The sequence below is a fragment of the Ziziphus jujuba genome, chromosome 8 (genome assembly GCF_031755915.1).
Source record: "Ziziphus jujuba cultivar Dongzao chromosome 8, ASM3175591v1".
NCBI classification, from domain to species: Eukaryota; Viridiplantae; Streptophyta; class Magnoliopsida; order Rosales; family Rhamnaceae; genus Ziziphus; species Ziziphus jujuba.
Window position 1 is genome coordinate 19,338,412 of NC_083386.1, and position 22,020 is coordinate 19,360,431.

The 22,020-nt window shown below is 32.1% G+C and overlaps 4 protein-coding genes and 1 long non-coding RNA gene across 7 annotated transcripts; 3 read left to right on the plus strand and 2 right to left on the minus strand.

The window, feature by feature from the left end:
* The first annotated feature begins 1,820 nt into the window (after positions 1 to 1,820).
* Positions 1,821 to 5,450, plus strand: LOC107413789 (syntaxin-81). Its single transcript, XM_016021835.4, has 7 exons — positions 1,821 to 2,149; positions 2,244 to 2,327; positions 2,443 to 2,547; positions 3,142 to 3,282; positions 3,551 to 3,793; positions 3,923 to 4,054; positions 4,699 to 5,450. Exons 1-7 carry the CDS (start codon positions 2,072 to 2,074, stop codon positions 4,840 to 4,842), a joined length of 927 nt encoding a protein of 308 aa, XP_015877321.3. The 5' UTR covers positions 1,821 to 2,071; the 3' UTR covers positions 4,843 to 5,450.
* A 423-nt stretch (positions 5,451 to 5,873) lies between these two features.
* On the minus strand, positions 5,874 to 9,741 carry LOC107413790 (O-fucosyltransferase 19). Of its 2 annotated transcripts, none has more exons than XM_025071299.3 (8): positions 9,183 to 9,741; positions 9,000 to 9,072; positions 8,822 to 8,892; positions 8,562 to 8,650; positions 8,105 to 8,237; positions 7,770 to 8,002; positions 6,793 to 7,269; positions 5,874 to 6,541 (listed from the first exon to the last, which is right to left on the minus strand). In XM_025071299.3, exons 1-8 carry the CDS (start codon positions 9,567 to 9,569, stop codon positions 6,313 to 6,315), a joined length of 1,692 nt encoding a protein of 563 aa, XP_024927067.3. In that variant the 5' UTR covers positions 9,570 to 9,741; the 3' UTR covers positions 5,874 to 6,312. The 2 variants fall into 2 exon arrangements, with proteins under 2 accessions (XP_024927067.3, XP_015877322.4); XM_016021836.4 differs by having other exon boundaries at positions 9,180 to 9,741.
* Positions 9,742 to 11,079: 1,338 nt separating this feature from the next.
* Positions 11,080 to 13,553, plus strand: LOC107413795 (large ribosomal subunit protein eL33w). Of its 2 annotated transcripts, none has more exons than XM_048470310.2 (5): positions 11,080 to 11,223; positions 11,344 to 11,379; positions 11,472 to 11,700; positions 11,797 to 11,839; positions 13,310 to 13,553. In XM_048470310.2, the coding sequence occupies exons 1-4, from the start codon at positions 11,192 to 11,194 to the stop codon at positions 11,836 to 11,838; spliced, it is 339 nt and encodes a 112-aa protein (XP_048326267.1). In that variant the 5' UTR covers positions 11,080 to 11,191; the 3' UTR covers position 11,839; positions 13,310 to 13,553. The 2 variants fall into 2 exon arrangements, with proteins under 2 accessions (XP_048326267.1, XP_015877326.1); XM_016021840.4 differs by lacking the exon at positions 13,310 to 13,553 and adding an exon at positions 12,822 to 13,080 and having other exon boundaries at positions 11,083 to 11,223.
* Positions 13,554 to 13,675: 122 nt separating this feature from the next.
* On the minus strand, positions 13,676 to 16,524 carry LOC125421390 (large ribosomal subunit protein uL10). Its single transcript, XM_048470308.2, has 5 exons — positions 15,611 to 16,524; positions 15,450 to 15,518; positions 14,780 to 14,878; positions 14,304 to 14,696; positions 13,676 to 14,165 (listed from the first exon to the last, which is right to left on the minus strand). Exons 1-5 carry the CDS (start codon positions 15,866 to 15,868, stop codon positions 14,022 to 14,024), a joined length of 963 nt encoding a protein of 320 aa, XP_048326265.2. The 5' UTR covers positions 15,869 to 16,524; the 3' UTR covers positions 13,676 to 14,021.
* A 1,929-nt stretch (positions 16,525 to 18,453) lies between these two features.
* On the plus strand, positions 18,454 to 20,484 carry LOC125421391 (uncharacterized). Its single transcript, XR_007239716.2, has 2 exons — positions 18,454 to 19,233; positions 20,044 to 20,484. It is a non-coding gene; the product is annotated as an uncharacterized LOC125421391 (long non-coding RNA).
* The last annotated feature ends 1,536 nt before the right edge of the window (positions 20,485 to 22,020 follow it).

Genomic DNA, 22,020 nt, shown 5'->3' on the forward strand with positions numbered 1-22,020 from the left:
TAGAAATATATGAAAAGATAGCTCTTATACCTTCATATTCAACAAAGTTAAAAGGCAAATCATGCTTGATAATTGCCTCTATGATCAAATTGCGAAAAGTTTCATAATCAAAATTTGGAGATTTCATCCAAACATGCCGTTGAGAATTAGATACAAGCATTTGTTTAACATCACCATCTCGTTTTTTAGGACAAATTGGAATATGATGCAACATATTTCTTGTTCCATAAGAACTATCACATAAACATATTATTTCACATTGCTTACACTTAGCACGTTTCTTTTTATCCTCACCAAGTGGTAATAACTCAAATAAATTCCAAGCAGGTGATCTCAATTGTCGTTTTGCACCCTTACCTATATTTAAGCCCTTAGTCTCCTTTTTTGTATCAGTTTCCCTAATGCTCTATGTATTGTCTATAGTAGCACCTACTTTAGTTGGAGCATCAATAGAGTCTTCATTAACATTGAATCCATCTGTATATATTTGAAAAATCAAATATAGTATTAATTTAACATAAATTAATGTTAGCACATGATGTTGATTCAAAAAATATATTATTATTATTATTATTATCTTTATACTTCTTTTTTTTTTCCGTATAAAAGTATGATAAAAAATTTGGAAATTAGTGAAAAATAGATTCAGCCATGGTCATTGATCATTTATCTTATATACCACTCTTATAATATGTGTTTATATATTTAACTCATATAGCACTAATAATTTGGAAAACAAATACTATAGACTTATAAAAATATAAATTTCCATTATGTGCAGTACTGTTCTTTTCTGTGTGGTTATCACTATATATTTATATATATACATGTAATTGAATTGGCTGTCACTTATGTAAGAAAATAAATTTACAATATGTTTAATGGGTTTAATGGGTTCCAATGGGTTCCTCCCATTAACACCTATTTTCTTAATGTGTTTTATTGGGTGGTATTAATATGGATCCAATCCAATATCGTGGATCCAAACCCACAAATTATCGTGCGGGTTCATGTCGTGTTAATAGATTATGTGACATTTTGCCAGGCCTATAAAAAATAATAAAGTTACCAAAATATTAACTAAATTTGTGTACAAAATGATGTGATATTATTTAATTAGTTTATTTTTTATATCAATTTCAGAATTCACTTATGCATATATAAATTATATCAATATATTAACTAATAGTATATTAATACGTTTCATTTGGTAAATATTAAAGTATACTATGTAGCACTAATAGCAATACTACTACATAACTATGATACATAAAGTAGTCATCCAATATACAAAATCATAGGTATATACATAACTCAGACGATTTGTATCCCTTCAAATTTTGTATACTGATTGTAACCGGTTCCATTAGATTATTTAATCCAAAAGAAAACAAAACAATATGCAAAATCGACTATTGCCACAACCAACTCTAATGTGATTGGTTGGTTGGCAAACCCCTAGATGGGATAATTGGCAAACCCTTCTGAAATCAATTTGGGGATTAGGGCTATTGAAGGGTGTTTATCAATTTCAAAGAGAATTAATAGTAAAAATTTATAGTGTATCAATTTAATTTTATTTAAAATTAATTAAGTTTAACATATGGGGTGTAGGTTGTAAAAATTGAATTAAAAAAAAGTGTATATTCAATGTTATGTTATTATTAAATTTTGTAACGTAAATAGAGTACCCATACAAGTATAGTTTGAATAATTTTTTGGTTATTATGGTTATTTGCTTAAGTGAGGTTTTATTTTCTTTTTTTTTTTTTTCCAACATTAACTATATATATATATATATATATTCCCCTCCCCCGCCGGCGCCCAAAACAAGAAGAAAAAAAAATTGAGAAAAGCGCCAAAAAAAAAAAAAAGAAGTTTTTACGCCGTTTCCTCTCACCAATCACCCACAGTGAATAATAATTATAAAAAAAAAAAAAAAAAAATTGTTGCTTTTCTTCCACTTCCTCATTGTTTCTTTTCCCTCATCTCTGTGGAGGAAACAGGGATTTGGATTTGTGGCTAATTAGGGTTGGTTTTTGATTCCTTGCTGCTTAACTACTGTCAACAAATGGCCAAAGTCAGAGACCGGACCGAAGATTTCAAAGACGCCGTGCGGCAAACTGCCATTTCTTCGGGATACGACGAGGTTTGGTTTCGCTGAGCTTTTTGAATTCTTTCATATAATCCATGAAAAGGGTTTTTGTCGCAATGGAAAAAAATTATCGTTTGGGTTTTGGCAGTCCAAATTGGCAGCCATTTTGGCAAATTTCATCATCCACAAGCCACGCCAAAGATCGCCTTTCACAAGAGCTGCTCTGAAAACGGTACGCCAATCTTAGCCTTTGCACTGTTTTTTCAATTTTACTCTATACGAAATTGCTTTTAAAAGAAAATTATAAATTATTGGTGAAATTTAATACAATTTCTTACTTGAGTTAGCTTGAAAGTATTGGAGCTCTAGAACAGTTTATGTTGAAACATCGTAAGGACTATGTGGATCTGCATCGCACCACTGAGCAGGAGAGAGATAGCATTGAGCATGAAGTAAGTCGTACCGCATAATTTGATCTCATTGCTAAATGACATGTTTAACGATGTTGGAATTTTTCAATTCAAATCTTATACTTTGATTAAATTGGGTATAATTTTTTTTATTTTTTTATTTTTACTTTTTTTATGATACATTTCTGTTTTGAGGTTTTGATATCTTTAATTGCCAACGCAGATAGATAAAACCCTTGGAAAAATCTAATTTGTTGATTAAGTACCATTTAGTGCCTAAGAGAGTGTATGCCTTGGATCACTCGTCAAAATAATTCATAAGTGAATCGCAAAATAATTAATAACTGGATCTTTTACTACATTTGTGTTCACGCTGTTTGATTTGGCTTTTGAAGTGATTTAGTATGTTTCTTGAGAATCAGTGTCAGTTTCTATGAGGTTACTTTATCTCATCCTTCAGTGGAAGTGTCTGGATGATACGTTTTCTTTTGCTTCTATGTGGAAGTACAATAGGTAGATCACTAAGTTTAGTATAAATTTTTATTTTACTGAGTGAGTTCTTTGTTTATAGTAACAAATTAAGATGCATGTTTTCTGGACGAATTTAATTGCTTATGCTAATATAATTATATGCAGGTCAGTGCTTTCATTAAAGCATGTCAAGAGCAAATTGACATTCTCAAAAACAGCATAAATGATGAAGAAGCAAATTCGAAGGGCTGGCTTGGTATTAGGGACAAATCTAATGCTGACACTATAGCACATAAACATGGGGTGGTATGATTGTTTTCTAATTCTTATTAATTTCGTTCTTCATATTTTTGTATATTGCAATTTGCCTATGTACTTGATGGTAGAAGCCCTCCTTTTCATCACCCTAATTGAGTTCTTGTGTTGATTATGGCAAGCTAGCCAGTTCGTGTTCTTTTTTGGGTTCTTTTCTCACCCATATTATTGGGTGGCTTTTATTCTTGAACTTATTTTTGAATTTCATATTCCTACATGAAAAAAAACTATTTCTTTTTTCCCTTCTCTTAAACTACAGGTTTTGAGTTTAACTGAGAGACTTCATTCAGTTACAGCACAGTTTGATAAGCTAAGAGCTATACGCTTCCAAGACGCCATTAGTAGAGCAATGCCTAGAAGAAAATTTAACCGGATTACCAATTCAAGTTCTGCAGATACATCTAAATCAAACAATTTAGAGCTCAGGGAACCTGATCAATTTCAACCTGAACCTTTAAAAGTCCAGCAGCAACTCTTGGATGATGAAACACGTGCCCTTCAGGTAAGCAGAATGGTGGCTCTCAGTAAAGTTTTACTTTTTTGTTCCATGTTGTTCCATTCCTGCTTTTAATTCTCACTTGTTTAATTACTTTGAGGTTTTCTTAAAATTAAGGTTGTTCTTGATTGGCAGGTAGAGCTTACAAGTATGCTTGATGCAGTTCAAGAAACCGAAACTAAGATGGTGGAGATGTCTGCTTTGAATCATCTCATGTCCACACATGTTCTGCAACAAGCTCAACAAATAGAACAATTGTATGAGCAGGTCAGATACATGCTCAACCAAAAATCTTTTATTCCTTCTTTCTATTTGCTGGTTGCACTCTCTTTTTTGTCTGAAATTATTCTAAATTGAACTCTGGATTTATTGCAATCATTCCCCATTGATTTTTAGTCTAGCTCTTTTTTCTTTATCTTTTTTTTTTTTCCTTTCACTCACTTCTTCCCTTTGGATTGGACAATAGAGTTGCATGTTACCTTCCCATGACAGAATCTCGCTGTAAATGTATGTTAAAATTCGTCAAACAGAATATTATTCCTGACATTTAAAGCATTGCATCTCAAAAGAAAAAAAAAAAAATATATATATATATATATATATATATATTAGATAATCTTTAGCTCTGAGCCTTTGTGTTTTCCGTTCTGTTTACTTTGTTTAGCTTGTTTGATGGTACTTAATATTTTTTTATCAGGCATCCATTCTCTCTATATAGAGTAGCACTCTTAACGGTATATAATCATGCATGCAGAGCATCAGTTTGTGGTTGTGCATTTTATCATGTTAGAAATAGCTTGTTTTGGCTGGTCTCTGTCAGAAACTCATTGTCAAGTAATTGGATATGCATCTGCTGCTGCATTTTATATCAATCTTATGTGCTCTTTTTATTGTTTCTTTTTCGATAACAGGCCGTTGAAGCTACAACGAATGTAGAGCTTGGTAACAAAGAGCTGTCCCAAGCTATTCAGCGGAATAGCAGCAGCAGGACCTTTCTTTTGCTTTTTCTTTTTGTACTTACTTTTTCAATTCTCTTTCTTGACTGGTATAGTTGAATGGATTGAGTGTTGTCACTCAAGTTTTATTTATTTATTTATTTATTTTTATACATTTCTCTCTGTAATTTCCTCACAGGAAAAGAAAAGTAAAAAAAAAAAAAATGAAGAAGAACAGGATGATTAAATATTTAAGTAGAGTGATTTATTTCTTTAGTGGTCTTAGTGATATAGACAGTATGTTCATGGTTCTTATTTTGTACATTTGAGGCTTTGCTGCCTTTTTACATGACCAGAGGAAATGAATTAAAGCTATATGAAAACTTTCCACTCTTTGCTGTCATTGTTGGATAATGTCACTTAAATTCTTGTGTCATCCTTTTGACAATTAACGACTATTTGTTATATTTCCTTCCGAAAAGAATCATTTTTGCAATGGATATGTTGGAGTAATAAAAATTCAGGTTTTGAGTTTCATTGTTAATTTGGATTCTTATTTTAGAAAATTGATCCTTGAGACAACTTGAAACTACAAAAGAAATAATATCCCATGACTGAGGAGAGGAGATAGAAACGATCATCTAACAGAGAGACATTGCAGGAGCAAAATGAAGGGCTGCTATCAAGGATCAAAAGTGGTTGGATATCACTACTCCTTGATGACAAGGTAATACTATAATCTGTGAATTTAATTATCAAATTTTAAGTATCAAATTAGGTTTTGTCTCTTAGGAATAGTTAAAGTTGTAATAGTCATTTTCTATATAATACCAGTTCTAATTTTAATCAATACCTGTGTTTAATATCTTCCAACTCTTAATTAAATATCTATCCAAGAACAAGTGAATGAATATACAGTTAAAGAGAGAGAAATGATACAATTACTTAAATACGACTGAGAATGTATATATGTACTCATACTTGAAGCTTGATACATTGAACAACCTGTTAGGGAATTCATGAAGTACTTGTTGAATTAACTCTTGTATTTAACTCTTGTATTCTTTATTCTTCGTCATCTTTTTTTCTTAGGCACAGCTCCTGTCTTTTTCATTTTCTTTGACCTTGATGTGTTCTCAATTCTATGACAGAGTAGTTGCACTTTTCCTTACCATCTCTCTACCTTCTCTTTGTATTCCTGGTTTTTGACATGACGTCACTTGATGAGTTCTGGATCGAAAAAAAAAAAAAAAAAAAAAAAAGTTCTTTGATTCATTACAGCAAATATGCCTTGAAAATAGGAACAGAACCTCCTCAGACTGTGTAGTTCATATGGTACAAGATTTTATAAATTGCCTTCTACTTATCCAAAATTTGTATATAAGGTTAAAATTTTCCTTCTACCTTACAAAAAATGTACACCAAAATTAAGAAAAACTCATTGGCTGCCTCAATCTGCTAAAAATGCTTTTATATACATTTTGCATAGCTACCCTGAAGCAATGGGTTTTTGCATACTATATAGTTTGAACCATATTCAAGTCGACTCCTGCTCTTCCCATAATGCTTGGCGTCTTTCAGCTTCCTACTTTACATATTTTCACCTGTATCACTGTTGGTTTGCTCTTTGGACCTCTCACAGATACATCCTGGAAGAGGATTTGCATAGAAGTTCTCCTCCAATTTCGGGGACATTAATTCACGTCTAGGATATGGTCCTCCAGTCCTATTTGCATGTAGGCTCTTAACATTTGATGAAAATGTTTCCCAATTCATCAAACCCTTGTCCAATTTATCTATCAGTGTCACTAATCCTTGTCTGCACAAAGACCGCCATTTTCAATAGTAAAAATGATATTCATAATAACCATAAAGTAATTACCACATAAACCATAGCCATCTCAATATTTTGTGATATAAAGTTTAATAGAGTGCTATAGATTCCGAGTAATATGGCAAGATGATGTGTATTACTTTACTGATAAGCCAATAAAATAATGAGACAGTCATTTTGTCATGGCATTTGGTAAACAATTTGGTGTTCATAGCATTATTGAAAGACTAAATTACCTGTCAGGGTTGATGGTTTTTCGGAAACCTTCGAACCTCCTGTGACCTTGAACTGCTTTGGCCATGTTTCCATCGTAGGAATAAATGAAAACATCGCTCTCTACAGCTACAATGTAGTCTAATGCAGCAAGTTGATTTTGGCGCTGCTTGAAAGGCTGTAATTCTTCATCTGTTGCTAAACTAGAGTGATAAAATAAATAAGGATACTTGGCTTCCAGTGGTCTGATCCCATCTTGACCATAAATGTCCCCTGCAACTATGTAAATTTTGGTATTTGAAGGAAATCCAAGTGCTTCAAGAAACATAGCAACCTCTCTTGGGGTCATGGGACAACTCCCTTGCAGTCTCTTCTGTCGGCCATTGATGTGTTTCACCTTCCAATGAGCGGTTTCCTTCCTCATTTTTTTCAACTCCTCATTCTCAGTTTTGGTCAGATTGTGACTGCAGCCTGTGAATGCAAGCATGTCCATTTCATATCTGCAATTTATAATATGGATGCAAGTTAGCAAAATTCATGGATAAGTACATATAAAATCATTTTTTTCATCAAGTATATTATGATGTATAATAAGGCCTGTATTAGTATTTTTTGGTTTAAGTTGAACGCAATTGTTGTCACATATCTTTACCTTACTAGCAAACCATATTTACTTGAAATCAAGGACAACCTGGTAGCAAAACCTTTATTTTTTTAGGCAATAATCCTGTGTTTGGATCCCATCAAATATTTTCTTTGTAGGTTACATGCATTACGAATGATCAATTCGTTTCTATTTTAACACAGAAGGTCACAAAAGTTATGATTCATTTGTATTGTTACTCTAAGAAGAAGGTTTATTAACCGTATATTTATATTTATGATAGAAAGTTTATCAAATGCGTACTTTGTAATTTGACATAAAAACATATTTTTATAATCATCTTTAAAAGCCAACCAATATTTTAGTGTTCATGAAGAAAAAAAATGTTAAAGACACCTTAAATGAAGAGCAATGTAGGGTGTGCTATTGTTCCTTAGTCTGTGTACCAACTTCTTTCCCAGCTCTTCAATTTCGTTGTTAAACCTTAATGCTTCATACATTGCACGGCAGCGAAGTCTCTGAAACGATGTAGCTACACCATTATTGGCAAGTCGAGAATCGGTATGTGTGAATTTGATAACTTTGTGTCGTTTTAATAATGTAAGTATTTCCCCTCTGTAGTAACTGGGCTGCAGCAAGAGATAACCACCCATTTTTTAGATTCCAAAACAAATATATAAACTAGAAATTTTGAAAGAGAGTTACGAAAGTAGCTATAATATTGTTCATGCCTTTGACCAAGAAACTGGAGCCTTTTGAAGAGGCTTCACTGATTCAAACTCTTGCGGAATTGACTCTACAATTCTTATATCATCTTTTAAAACTTCCATGAAATTCCTCCAGTTGAAAATGTCTTTGAATTCACTAAACCAATCAATTAGTAGTTGATTAACAACACAAATGAATAAATAGTATTAAGAGGTTTTTTTCTTTTTTTCTTTTTTCTTTTTTTTTTTAAAAGAAAAAACAAATGGTGTGAGAGTGTGAATTAACTGAGACTGCTTAATCTACCTAATTTATACATAATTGGATGGTGGGATTTTAGATTGAAAGTCAAAAAATATATATTATATACAAATAAAAGTAATAATGGTCATCATTGGATAAGCCTACATTTGGCATATTAAAATCATATCTAACTACCACAATTTTGTTGACGAATACGGGTAATATTAAAATTCCTCTCACCTTGAATCTATCCAAAAAGATTTATGATCTAAAGAAGGAAAAACCAAAGTAGCATCCATAATCTTTGCTATTGCAACCATGTCACTTATCTGCAACAGTTTCAATCATTCAGCCAAAAAAAAAAAAAAAATCTCATGAAATGGTTACAATTATTTTTCTGTGATGGACGATATCACTAGGTTTATATTAGGTGTTTGACCATCTATTACCCATGTCGTCAAACAAAATACGACTGTATATAAAAAAGTGCTAATCCTTACCCCGAATCTCATTTGATTCAAACCTCCATTGGCATGTGATAGAATATATCCATTTGTTTCATTTCCCCTACCTGCAATAAATGAAAAAACATGAAATTTCAGAAAGATGCATGCTAAGTAGGTTAATTTATGTGAATATACATGACAAAAAGCAGAAGCTGATATTTTGGTCACATACTTTTTTCCTTGTTGGATTGGCTGATGCATTTTTGGTAATTTTTGCTGTTGGGTGGCATCCATACTTCAGGAGTCTGACTACCACAAATCAAACAACGACTAATATCAAAATCCATGTTGTATAATTTTTACTTTTAGAGTGCAGATCTATATTCATGATAATAAGAATGTATATATATACAACATCATTGAGCCGCTGCTGCATTGTCATTTTGTTGACCACATCTTGTTGCTTTATTGAAATGTCCTGAAGGGTAGGTTGAACCAAGCCAGTAATTTCCCTGCTAGTTATCTGACCTTGAAGCATATTCATCAATGCAAACTTAGCCAGCAAAGACAAGAAAGCTAACACCATCAACACTCCAAAAAGCCTTCGTCCCGGCCTTAAAACTTTCCGACGGAACAACGTGGCAGGCTTCATGTCGGACTTGAAGACTTCCGAAGCTTCAAAAACTCGTCTCCTTGAGAACTGAAAAAGTCCTGGTGACACGGGGCCTTCTAGGCGTGATTTTCCTGCAGGCCTAGGTGACATGGGGCCTTCTCGGCGTGGTTTTCCGCCAGGGCTTGGCATGGAGGAAAACGAGAGAGAAAACACGGGAAAATGGGGAACAAAAGGACGGAAGAAAGAGAAAGAAAAGTGTGCATGGGCGTGAATGGTATGGTATTGAATGGAAGCTTGAGGTTAATGGCCAAGCTGCTTTTGGTTAATTTGTTTATGTTCTTTCTTTGTTAATTAAGCTTTTTTCTTTTTTTCTTTTTTTTTTTTTCCCTGTTCTATTGGTTTTGAAATGAAAATGGAAGCGGAATATCAGCCGAGGCATACTCTGTGTTTGTGATATTTTTTGTGTCTCATATTTCTGCTTAGCTTCTATTTCTCTTATGCATGCAAAAAATACATGTGGGGAGACTTAATATACCAAATTAACCTTCTAAATATTCTATTTTTTCTCCAACAAAACTACAATAATGATGTCTAATAATTACAAAATAAGATTTTCTGATTTGAGAAACTCTCAGATCCAACTATAAAGGCTGAATTTTTACCTGAGTAACTTTTGAAATATATATATATATATATATATATAGTAATTTTACGGTGTAGACCGCATCTAAAATAAAAAATATCGATTTTACTATGTATGTGTATACTGTATACAACAAAGTTGATGTTTTTTTAAAAAAGTATCAGCTTTGAATACGATTTACATGCAGATAGTCCGCACCGTAAAAGCTCTACATATATATATATATGACCTATTAATATCTAGACATAGAAATTTGTAAGCATTCTTTTTTTTTTTTCCTTCTTTTTTTGTAAAATATGATCCATTAAGGCTATACAGATTTTTATTTTATTTATTTATTTATTTTGCTTTAGAAGATTCAAAACATAGAGTATCAATTAAGTGGTTGACTCAAAAGGAGCCAAATCGAACAACAAATATTAATAATGTTGCAGACTTATGATATTAAAGAGTAAATATTTAAATTAAGTAAATTAATTAATAACTTTTTATATGTTGAAATAATTAAATAATAGTCAAAAGAAATTTAAATGTCAAATTGAAAATTAAAGATAATGAGTTGACATTGTAGATATAGTTATTTAGAGCACCACTTAATCGTACATTATCAAAATATAGGCTTTCTTTCTTCAAAAGAAAAAAATATATATAAAAGAGTGAAATTTCAAGATGAGTCTTATATAGAAATTTTTATTTTTTTAATGTTATTTTATTTTCATTTTTTATAAATCATTATAACTTTTGCCACTATTTATGTAATTTTCTCACAAGGCTTATTTCATACTTATTATATTGTTTTATTGTCCATATTAAATGTTGTATATTTATTATTAGACAGAAAAACAACGATAATTAAAATAATATATGTCTAATTTCTTTAAAAACATTTATATTTTAGAGAGAGAAAAAGAAAAGGTAACAGGTTTTATAATAAAAATAGAATAGAACTTTTTGAAAAAACAAAATTTAAAATTTAAAAAATACACATATGCAATATTTATTATGAAAAGCATTTGGGCCGGGCTCTGGGCAGAGGGGCCTTACCCATTCGGCGGCAGTATAAATACCTGCATTTAGCGAAATTAGGGTTTTTAGGGTTCTACTTCGCAGCGTTGTCGTCCTCTGTTGTGTAGTGAGCGAGAGCAAAAGCTCGAGATCGTCGGCGAAGATGGTAAAGGGACGCCAAGGAGAAAGAGTCAGGTCTGCGATCCGAGCCCCATTTTCTCTCGCCGGCCTATATAAGCTTGTATTCTACATTTCGTTGAAGTCTGTTTATCATATTTATACTTGCTAATTTTTTCAGTTTAATGCTTTTTCCAGACTCTACGTCAGAGGAACAATCCTCGGCTACAAGAGGTAATTTCTTTTTTCTTTGTGTTATTATCATTTTCTCTGAATTACTTTCTGAGAAATACGAATTTGATGTGTTTGTTTGGATGTTCGTTAAGGTCCAAGTCCAACCAATATCCAAACACGTCCCTTCTTCAGATCGAGGGAGTGAACACCAAGGAGGAAGTTGCTTGGTATGCCGGTAAGCGATTAGCGTACATTTACAAGGCCAAGGTGAAGAAGAATGGAACCCATTATCGTTGCATTTGGGGCAAAGTCATCAGGCCTCATGGAAACAGTGGAGTAGTCCGTGCTAAGTTCAAGTCCAATCTGCCTCCTAAATCTATGGTATTTTTCTATGGAAATTTCGTATTTGTTATTTGTTTATTTATTTTCTCTTTTTAGCAAATGGGTTTTTGATTGTTCTCTTTGCTATCTTTGAAGGGTGCTAGAGTAAGAGTATTCATGTATCCCAGCAATATTTAAGGTAATCCTTCTTTATTTTTTTTAATTTTTATATTTTTATGATACCTTCTCACTTTTGTTTTGTTATCGTTTTTGTTCAATTTGTCTGCCTTGTTATTTTAAAATTTTCATACTGGTGTTTATACCTTTGCTGTGAATTTGCTCAGTATATGTGTTAAGAAAAAAATGTATATAGGTTAAGGGTTCTGCTTTGAATGCAAAGCTCTGCAGTCTTGTTAGGGAGTTGGGTGCATTGTATTTTCCATGGTAGTGTGTGATCTACCGTGTGTTTCTGTAATAGGTGGCTTTTGTAATGTAGACCTTTCATGCAAGTTTCCAATGGTTGTTTGGTATTTTTTTTTTTTTTTCAGGATTCTTATGTCATTTTTTTCAAGTTATTGTTGTTGATGATCTCCTGTATGATTCTACTCTTAGTGTTATCGAGACATCGTAAAAAATGTTTCCATCTGAGCTTTCTATCAGAGTTTGATGTTAAGTATACCACGAGAACTGGTCATAGCCAGAGTATATAATAATTTTTTTTTTATTTTACATGGGTTCACCTGATATGCCTAAGTTATTTTGCTGTACACTTGCATTTTCGTGAGGTTTTATTGGTGATTGGTTGTTGACATGGAATGGAACTTGTTAGTAATTCAAATGCTATCATTATGCTTTTGTTATTGCTTTTACAAATTGGTTGCTTGCTTGATTTTTTCCATTTTGTGGTCCTTTAACGATTTCTGGTTAACATAGTTTGTAGCTTGGATTTGTTTTCTGACAGTATTTTGTCTAATATTTTCACTTAATCGATTCATCCTAGATCACTGAAGCACCTTGTATGAATCTTTTTGCATGTGGGAGACTCTTGGTTTCATTGTCTAGGATTTAGATTTTTCTTTGTTCTGGTTGTTTAAACTGTCTAGAATTTAGATGCTTGCTCTGCAGGTTAGCTGTATTTCTTCCTCCATTTTAACATTATTTTCATTTTGTTTTCTCTGCAGTTCCTCTGGATTTAATGCAAGAAATTTGTTCACATGGGGGATCTACATTTGTTCTTATGAACCGAAGTTAAATGTCTTGTTTGTTTTAGAGTTGAGCCAGTTTTGTTTGTTTAGTATGCTGGATAAAGATTTTTCAAAACTCTTTATAACTAATTTCTGATTCGTAATTTTCCAAATTGCTCCCCTTTTGTTTTGCATACTAAGATGTTTTCGTTGGACCAAGCATAAAGTTTAATTGAATGCAGATATGTTCAGATCATCTTGTGTGGAATTTTTTTCCCTTTGGCATTACAAAGCTATGGTTTTAGTTTACATTTTGGTTGCCATGATAATTCTCGGTTAAGTACTTTGAAGCAAAGATCTTGTATTCTAGGTCGGTGAAGATTTGATTGTTCATTTTTGGTTAAGCTTTTCGTTTTGGTTCTCCAATTGCTAGTTTAAGCTTTAAAAACAAAGTTGCTAAACGGATTGCTGTTTTGTGGCCGCAGCAAACTTCCCCAGTTGGATAAAAATGAAATTGAATTTCCTACATAACGTTCGTGCAGGAGTTTAGGCTTCGCTTCTTGTGCCAATGAAGCTTTTGACCAATATGCTTACTGCCCTATAGATGGACTAGTACAGGAATTTAGGCTGTATTCCCTGTGCCGATGAAGCTTTACTAGTGCCTTGTGGACTGATTATAATAGCTTTTGGAAATTCTGGTTTATAAGATCAACATGAAATTGTTTAAAAGTTGCTTCTTCTTCTTTCTTTTTCTTTTTTTTCCTTGGCTATTACGAATTTATAAGATAAAATTTCTGCTTATAATATGGTTTTTCCGCTGAGAATATGGAACATGTTACTAACTATTTGTCACTACAATGGTTATTAAAACTTATTATCAAAGTATGATTAGAAAGATATATTTAAGATCCACAAAGAAGTCCTAGAGTGAGCCTGTCCTCTAGTAGGCTGCTGGTAGAACTAAATCGCTTTAGTGTAGAGTAGTGAAGCCGCGGAGATTAATCTAGCTGAGCAACTTTATTCCGTGCTAGTATCTATAGATCCTCGAAGAAATTTCGGAAGAATACCTAGTTATCCCCACTTCAGAAAAGTGTTAAAGGTTAATGTAGAACTCTCCAACACAACGAAACAAAATTTTACCAAGCGACTGCTAACATCAACCATCCTAAAGTTTGAACCATCAAAAACATAAAACTTTTAGTCAAATAAACTGAAGCCCATGTCCTCATCTGATTCTTCTGCTGGTTCTTCCTTCTTCTCTTCCTCCTTGGTGGCAGCGGGGGCAGCACCGGAGTTGGCAGCAGGAACTGCTGTTGCAGTTACAGCGAACTTGCTGGGATCCTGCATTGACACCAACCACCATATGTATAATTATTCAAATACCATCACAATCTGCTTTGAAAAGCAACTGCAGCAAAATATGTATAAATGTATAACAGAACAAAAATGATTAAACCATTAACAAGAAAGGCACAATACCTTAAGGTACTCCTTAACCTTGTCTGCTTGTGGGAAGGAATATTCGGTGGCAATAGCAGTGGCCAAAACATTCTTGTAGCCATTGACAAACATGTGTGGTGCAGCAGCAATGGCTGGATAAGAAATGGCTAATGACAATGAGGTAACCATGGAGACACCAGCAGCAAACTTGTGTGCAAGGTCGTCATCAGACAGGTAAAGCACCTCTGGACTAAAGACTGAACCGTTATCGTAAACAGACAGGACAACAAGACCATATGAAAAGGGCCTAATTCCAAGCTTGGCAAGGAGGGCAGACTCAGAAGAGCCAACCTTTTCACCCTTTCTAATAAGCTCAACTGGAGTGATAATTTCAACCGTACCCTTGTTAATTTTGGTGGGTATGTTAAGCACCTAAAAATGTGAAGGGAGTATAAGTCATATCTTCTTAAACCATAGAGAACTTCTCTGGTTACTTTCAGGGTAGATCACCAAACCTGGAAGAAAGAGGTCTGAGAAGGATCTAGCCCAGTGTTGCCAGGAGGAACAACAACGTCGATTGGAGCAATCAAACCGACACGAGCAGGAGCTCCAACCTGTTAATTTTGGAAGATCTGAGCTATAAAAATTAAGCAAAAAGCAAGAAAAAAAAAATCCATAAACAAAAGGGCACTTGGAAATGTAATTTGCTTTTATCCACCAAATGTTACTGCATAGAGAGCACACTCACTCCTAGATTAACTGAAAATTGAAAAGACGAAGTTAAAATTAAGTTTGGACACCACTTTCTTTATACGGAGATAATGAACCGTGCAACAAAAGATATCAAGCTAGAAATCAAAATTCAAATGCTCAAAGTACAAAACATTGTGGAGAAAGAAGCACCAAAGAAAGAAATGGGCCTTCACAAGCATACAACAAAACACGCCTAGAGCTACTCTGCAATTATATGGAAGGCTAAAAAGCTTAATCCTGAATAAGAATTTTATATTTGTCAAAAAAAGTTTCGCATACGATTGCACTCAGAAAAGCAAAAAAAGTACAATTTGATATTATAACATGTATCCATCTCAGTTTTAGTAAAAACACTCAACGAAACAACTTAGCTAGCAAAATGTAAATCCTAAACTACAACATTATAAACAAGATGACTACAATAATGATTACCTTGTACTTGGCAACCTCTTCACTAACTTCCTTCAAATCGCCCTTTGTGAAAATCAGACCTACATTTCCCTGTAAACCAACATTTATTAAAACCAACCACATGGTCCAAACCAAATCAAACCAAGAAATGGGGAAAACCAAACCAAAGTCAAAAAACATACAACGAGAAGGGGAATAAGATTGAGGAAGGCTTTGTTGCCTGTGTTCTCAGAATGAAGTCTGATAGAACGCTTCATCATGGTGTTCTTGCCCATCAGCACCACCGAGTCCCCGCGCAGACCTTTCCTTATGTTCTGAAGCTGGTTGGACCCCACATTGTCAGCTGCCACAACCAGTATCTGGCCGTGCTCATCCAGAAGACGGCACAATTTCGCATCGTAAGCGATCTTCTTCTCGGTCTTGGAAGGCTTGTTCACCATTTTCCAACGTGAGAATGTGAAGCAAATTGGCTAAGCTACGTATGTAGGTTCAAGGTGGATTAGCAAAATGCCAAAGAAGCTCCATTTTCTTTTTAACCTCTTTCTCTAATTTTCAGGAAGGTTTAAGGAAGATCCTACGGAACTACGAAACTCCTGGAAACTAGAAACCGAAAATCCAAATGGCTGGGAGATTGGAAGTTCCGCTTTAGTGGGAGATTAAGGTACGTAGTTGCTGTTTGGTATATTTTTTTTAACTTCTGAATAGCTTTTTGAGAAACTACACATTTCAATGGCTTTGATTAGAATCTCTCTTTAAAAAATTGTTAAATGTTTTTCCGAAGAGTTATAAGAAGCAGAAGTTATACCAAACACAATCAGAGTGTGCTTGGGTTGTTTTAAGATTTGGGCTTCATATGCTCAAAGACATTCTTAATAACTTTTTTTCTTGCGTGAATCATTCTTACATGTAATTCCATATACATTCTGCATACACTACAAAATTAATGATGGAGGTACCTAAAAGGTTAGACAAAATGTGTACAAATCTATTTGTTGTTTGTTACTTTGTTTCATGTTTGAGTGGCATAAGTGAAATGCATATGTATAGCCATTGTCATTGACATTAATGCAAGTTTAAGACAGATCTCTGCTGCAAATTGGAATAACTTTCCTACCATAAGCTAAACCATTTTATCCATCAACAATTCACAAAAGGTTAATTTATTTATTTATTTAGTTATTATTTTCTCTGCATCAATAAAAAGTTAAAAAGATAGAGATAGGTATACCTTTACAATCATGAATAATGAATTTATGTTCATCGACGATATATATATACATCTATAATTATTTTTCCATAGATATGATTAAGATTTTAACCTATTAATGATGATAAATTTAAAGTATCATAAATAGTAGTATATGCCCATCTAAAATTCATATTAACTTTATGCTTTAATTTTGTTCATTTGATTATATCTCCTTTAGGTTTTTCATTATCCATGCAATTCATGAAATGTTTATATGGATGCCCAATTTCTTGTTTTATTTATTATGAGAAGGAAACGCATTCATACAATAAGCTTCTTTTATGACTAGTAATGTACTGGCAATTAAAATGATTTTTCTTAACATATAATTCAAATGATATTAACTTCTATTTACTCTTTATCTATATGATATGATTATGGATACAAGCTTTTTAATGTTCCACACACTTATTTTTTATTTTTTATTGTTTTTATTCTAGGCCATGAAAGCTAGTTTCCTTCTCTATACTTGTAATAGTTATTGGTATATTTCTGGATTTCATTGCTTATGAACTTTAAGCTATTTTATATAATTTTTTTTAATTTATCGATAGTTTTATTTAGTAAACCAAAACGTCAAACAGAAAATCCAATAATTATGAAAATTATTTATTATAAAATAGAAAAATGGGGGAATTTTTGTTCTTGAGAATTTGTTCTTCTTCTAAAGTACAGCAAATTAACTAATTTTTTTGGATGGTAATTCCAAGTTCAAATTAAATATGAAACACCCATACAAGCCATATCCAAAAAGAAAAATACCACATACCAAAATAAAACATATTTCATAGAATATAGTCCTTCTTGTTAAGTAAATAATTAATATATATATATATATATATTTCCCTATTTGACTCTTTGTACAAGTCTTGGCACATTAAAAGAACAATGGGCCAGACCATTTTCTGAGTGGTATAGGAATTTTGTTAGATATAATTTCTAACAATTCACTTATGGGTGTTTGATAAAAAGTAAAATATTAAAGAAAATTGATTTTTAAAAATTAGTTTTTTTAGATTTAGTTTATTGAGAATGAGTTTTTTTGGGATTCTTTTTACAGTATTTGATTAATTATAGAGGAAAATAAGACTTACAAGTAATTAAATAAATTTATATATTAAAATTAAAGGATAAAATTGTATTTAAATAAAATATGTAATATCGGTTTCTCAGAGAATTTTAGAATGACACTTCTTTAGTAGGATCTATTTTCTCTGTTAGTTACCAACATTATGAAATTTATTTTCCACTAAAGCCCATAAATTTTTTCTCTTAAAAATTATCCAAACAGGATAAAATTTTACTTTTTTATAAAATTTTAAATTTCTACTAACTTTACCACTATCTAAACATCCTATTACTTCTTATTGATTAAATTGTCATTCTAGAAATGTTTTATATTATCCAAATTTACAGTATGATATAGCTTTTACTTCTATATTTTTTTCACAAATACTTTCTAAGACAATCATCCATTAGTTTTAATTAAAAGTGTTTTTAAAGATCTGAAACACTTTATAAAAATTATTCAAACACTTTTGAATATTAAGTATTGTTTTTAGCTTTTCAAAAATTATATCAAACATAATCAAAAAGTAATTTTAATTAAAGCGTTGAAGGGGGCAAAAACCTAAAAGAACTATCGATTTTTAATAAGTTCAAAAGGATGCAGCAGGACAAGGCTACGTGGTGATATTTTCCTTTGTCTTTTTTTTATTTTTTTATTTTTTTTATTTTTTAATTTTCTTATTTTTTTAATTTTTTGGTAATATTTTTCTCTGTCTTTTAAAAACATGAAACTACGAATAATAATATATCATTACCATAGTTGTACATAAGAGTTTTGTAAAACATATATACAGGCAAGAGGAATTTTTCTGTGTGCAATGTGTACCAAAAGTGGAATCCTTATTGGTGCACATGACCAATAAAAAAATGCCATATATACCATAGCCATTTGAAAAATCCACTTCAGCTTTTTTATATTGCTAACCCCGTTAACCCTCCGATATCCCTTTTATATATTTTTTTTATTTTTTATTTCTTTTTGCTCTTCTTCCACCTTCATTTAGCTCCACGTCATTTTTTCTGCTCAGAAAAATAGAAATCCTGTGTCTTTTGTTATCAGATCTTCACGTTATTCCCTCCATATTTGATCTTTTGTCGTCCACACCAATCACTAGATCTACATCATCCTAGGCGAAGTCTTAATTTCCTCTACTTAGGGTTTTCAATTTCTACCCCTTTTTCATTGATATTCCAATCTCTTTGTCAACATATAGAAATCCTATACTATGGTATCATTTTCAAGTTCTACATTCTACATTCTCAAAGGCGGCTTTGACGCCATTACCACCATGGCCGAAGAAACCAAGAACTTCACCCGCAACATCCCGTCGGCCTTGTGGGCTCCATGACCCTCACCACCCTCCTCTACTGCCTTCTCGTTGTCACCCTCTGCCTCATGAAGCCCTTCCACCAGATCGACGCCAAATCAGTTTCGGAGATGTCAATGGATTCTTCCTCTGCAGCTTCTTGGAAAACCATCAGCAAAAAGTGAGTTTCTTAAAACACCACTCCACTTTCTGTTACTGGTTATGAAACAATCAACTTATACTTTTGTCTAAAGTGCATAAATAATTGTACGCCATGAACAGTATGAAAAAGAAAAAAAAGGACCAAATTACATATTGGATTTACTCTAAAGTGGAAAATTAATCATAATTTATATCTAAAACATACAAATTCGGAGAATTTGCTAGTAAAAATTCTTTGACAACTCCTCCACAAGTCTGGCAGTAAGTTAACATTGATGAGGCTTATGTTTATTATTTTATTTTTAATAAATTTTTAAGTTCTACTCATCAATATGCCAAAACACAAATTCATACTTGTTTATCTCCTTAGCACAAAACCAACATCATTCCCTCAATTTGAATACTGTCTCTTGTGTTAAATCATAAGTGCTTGATTTTGTTTACTTTGTCTTGAACATCATCGATCCATATAGGCAAATGGTTTTGTATTTTTTGAAAATTAATGTCATTACAAGATTTATGCTTAAACTATGAGCACGTAGAGGGTGCAAATGGAGCAAATTATAAGTTTAGAATATTGTTATGAACTTCAAATCCTTATATAGCTCTTAGAAAACTAATTACTAATAGAATTGTTATAGTATGAACAAAACAATTTAGGACCCTTATCAAATCATGGAATGAATCATTTTATTTTTATTTTTTTTCAAGAATTGAGAATGATTTCTATTGTTTGAGGAAATATCATTAGGATACCAATTTATGTTTATTAGTTAATTTCTTATATTTTTCGTTGCTCAATAATATTGAAAGTTAAGTACATATCTAGTTTTTCTGCAGATTCCTAAACATTTGAACATGCACAAGTTTGATTTCTAAACCCACCTTGTGAAGCTCAAGCACTACTCTTGTTGAAGCATGTCACTGCCAAAAAGTTTTCTCCAAGTGGTAAGCCAAAGTCTTTTAATCTGCTAGATGCTGCCCAATCAATTAATTTGGTTCATGTTGTTTCTTGTTAGGAATTCTAGGTGTACAATTTTAGAGTCTTTGTAATGGATTTTTTTCGTGGCTATCTTTCTAATGTAATGTTACAAAAAGATGAAAAATTTGGTATATTGGTTCCTGATTTTGAAACTTTAGTATATGTTTTTGAGTCTCTGAGGACTTTTAGTGGATGTTTAGAATGAAACGTTTTACAAAGAATGAAAACCAAACCTGTTATACTCTGTTTTTGAATTATGAATGTATGGTTTTCAATCCTTTTTATAGATGTTATATTTACAAAGAATTAGAACCTCAACAATCCTTTTAAGACTTGTAAGGATTTGTTTTATAGATGTTATGTTTACAATATAATATTACAAGGATATTGCAATAAGATTTGTGACAAAATTCATGTGGCGAAATTTGTCAAGGAGACTTCCATTATTAATCAAAGCATAGCCATATTAAACACCCTGTCCCACACTCTTTTCACCATAAATTTGACACAATATGCTTGCTACATATTTCATTTATGTGTGTAATGTCCCATTACTTTCCAGCTTTCCCTTATACAAACAAAATATGCTATGTAACTCTAACGTAATAAGAATTCAAACTAAAAAAGTAAAAAATTGGTGAAACAAGCAAATCAATCACGAAATATTCAAATAAACAACTTTATTATTATTAAAAACAAAAAAAAACAAAAAAAAATCTATATAATCTGTCAAAAATGATGTAAGTTTCTATTAAATAAGACAATCGATTTATTTGTCAACATCAAAGGAACTTTAGAGGCTCAAGGCTTGATCAAATAGCATCATTTCTCCAGTATTGTTGTTTTGTGATAAAAGCTTTCCATTCCATTCAAAATGTCAAAGTTTCCCATTCCCATTCTAGTTCTTGAGATGTCAAAGGTATTGTCGGGTTTGAACAGTATTCCCTAATATAAAATCAAAACACCAAATGAGCTCGTAAGTTATATAGAAAACTATAGTCATTAAACGTACAACATATAAAAGGAGAATGACTTACTTCATTCATCAATATTGGATTTGACTGAGAAAAGTGATATGATAGAGATGGAAGATGAGCAGATGAGTCCTGAAAATAATATTTTAAATATTGAAATTAATACAAATAATAAAATATAAAATATGATATTTATTATATGTTTGAGTGTTTACCCGACTTAAATGAGATACTCCATCAACACTTTGCAACATGGTTGTAAAAGGAACACTTGTATAGCTTTGATTCTAAGTGAAAAATCATAATAGCAATAGTAACAATTTATGAATTTAATAAATATTACTCTCATAACCTAATAAAAAATTAATAAGTTAATAATCAATGCCTGGTCCACATTGATACATGAGGGGAGATATTCCATTTATCAACATGGTTTACAGCCTAGTGGCTTGGCTGCTTCTTTTTTCCTATAAAAATTTAAAAAATAATATATTATACAAAAAGCATAATGCAATCTAAAATATATTACAAATAATATTACAACTTCTATTTCAAGTATCAAAGAAAAGTACTTTTACCTGAAGTTGTAGCTTTCTAGCTTTCTTTGTGGACTTGACTTTACGTTTCTCAAAATGGTATTTGAGCCGAGAATTTGATAAGCCTTTCAGCTTTGCTTGTGGTGGATCTAAAACTGGTGTTATATTACTGTCATTTTCTTTATTGACTTCCTTACCGCATAAATCAATATCCTCCTCAAGCTTGTTCTTTTTAATTTCTCTTTCAATTTCTTCCTCAAGCTTAAGTTTTTTTTTTTCTTACAAATGTTTCTTGCTACTTCTATGTCAAAACC

What these genes read in the sequence shown, in the direction of transcription:
- LOC125421390 (XM_048470308.2), bottom strand. Translation starts at nt 15,868, where the DNA reads ATGGTGAACAAGCCTTCCAAGACCGAGAAGAAGATCGCTTACGATGCG. An exon ending in AAGAGGTTGCCAAGTACAAG is followed by an intron (nt 14,879 to 15,449) that starts GTAATCATTATT and finishes CAAAATTAACAG; the next exon opens with GTTGGAGCTCCTGCTCGTGT. An exon ending in CTCAGACCTCTTTCTTCCAG is followed by an intron (nt 14,697 to 14,779) that starts GTTTGGTGATCT and finishes TCACATTTTTAG; the next exon opens with GTGCTTAACATACCCACCAA.
- LOC107413790 (XM_016021836.4), bottom strand. Translation starts at nt 9,569, where the DNA reads ATGCCAAGCCCTGGCGGAAAACCACGCCGAGAAGGCCCCATGTCACCT. An exon ending in AGCAGCGGCTCAATGATGTT is followed by an intron (nt 9,073 to 9,179) that starts GTATATATATAC and finishes TGTGGTAGTCAG; the next exon opens with ACTCCTGAAGTATGGATGCC. An exon ending in TGAATCAAATGAGATTCGGG is followed by an intron (nt 8,651 to 8,821) that starts GTAAGGATTAGC and finishes AAACTGTTGCAG; the next exon opens with ATAAGTGACATGGTTGCAAT.
- LOC107413795 (XM_048470310.2), top strand. Translation starts at nt 11,192, where the DNA reads ATGGTAAAGGGACGCCAAGGAGAAAGAGTCAG. An exon ending in CGCCAAGGAGAAAGAGTCAG is followed by an intron (nt 11,224 to 11,343) that starts GTCTGCGATCCG and finishes TGCTTTTTCCAG; the next exon opens with ACTCTACGTCAGAGGAACAA. An exon ending in ACAATCCTCGGCTACAAGAG is followed by an intron (nt 11,380 to 11,471) that starts GTAATTTCTTTT and finishes ATGTTCGTTAAG; the next exon opens with GTCCAAGTCCAACCAATATC.
- LOC107413789 (XM_016021835.4), top strand. Translation starts at nt 2,072, where the DNA reads ATGGCCAAAGTCAGAGACCGGACCGAAGATTTCAAAGACGCCGTGCGG. An exon ending in TTTCTTCGGGATACGACGAG is followed by an intron (nt 2,150 to 2,243) that starts GTTTGGTTTCGC and finishes GGGTTTTGGCAG; the next exon opens with TCCAAATTGGCAGCCATTTT. An exon ending in TAGCACATAAACATGGGGTG is followed by an intron (nt 3,283 to 3,550) that starts GTATGATTGTTT and finishes CTTAAACTACAG; the next exon opens with GTTTTGAGTTTAACTGAGAG.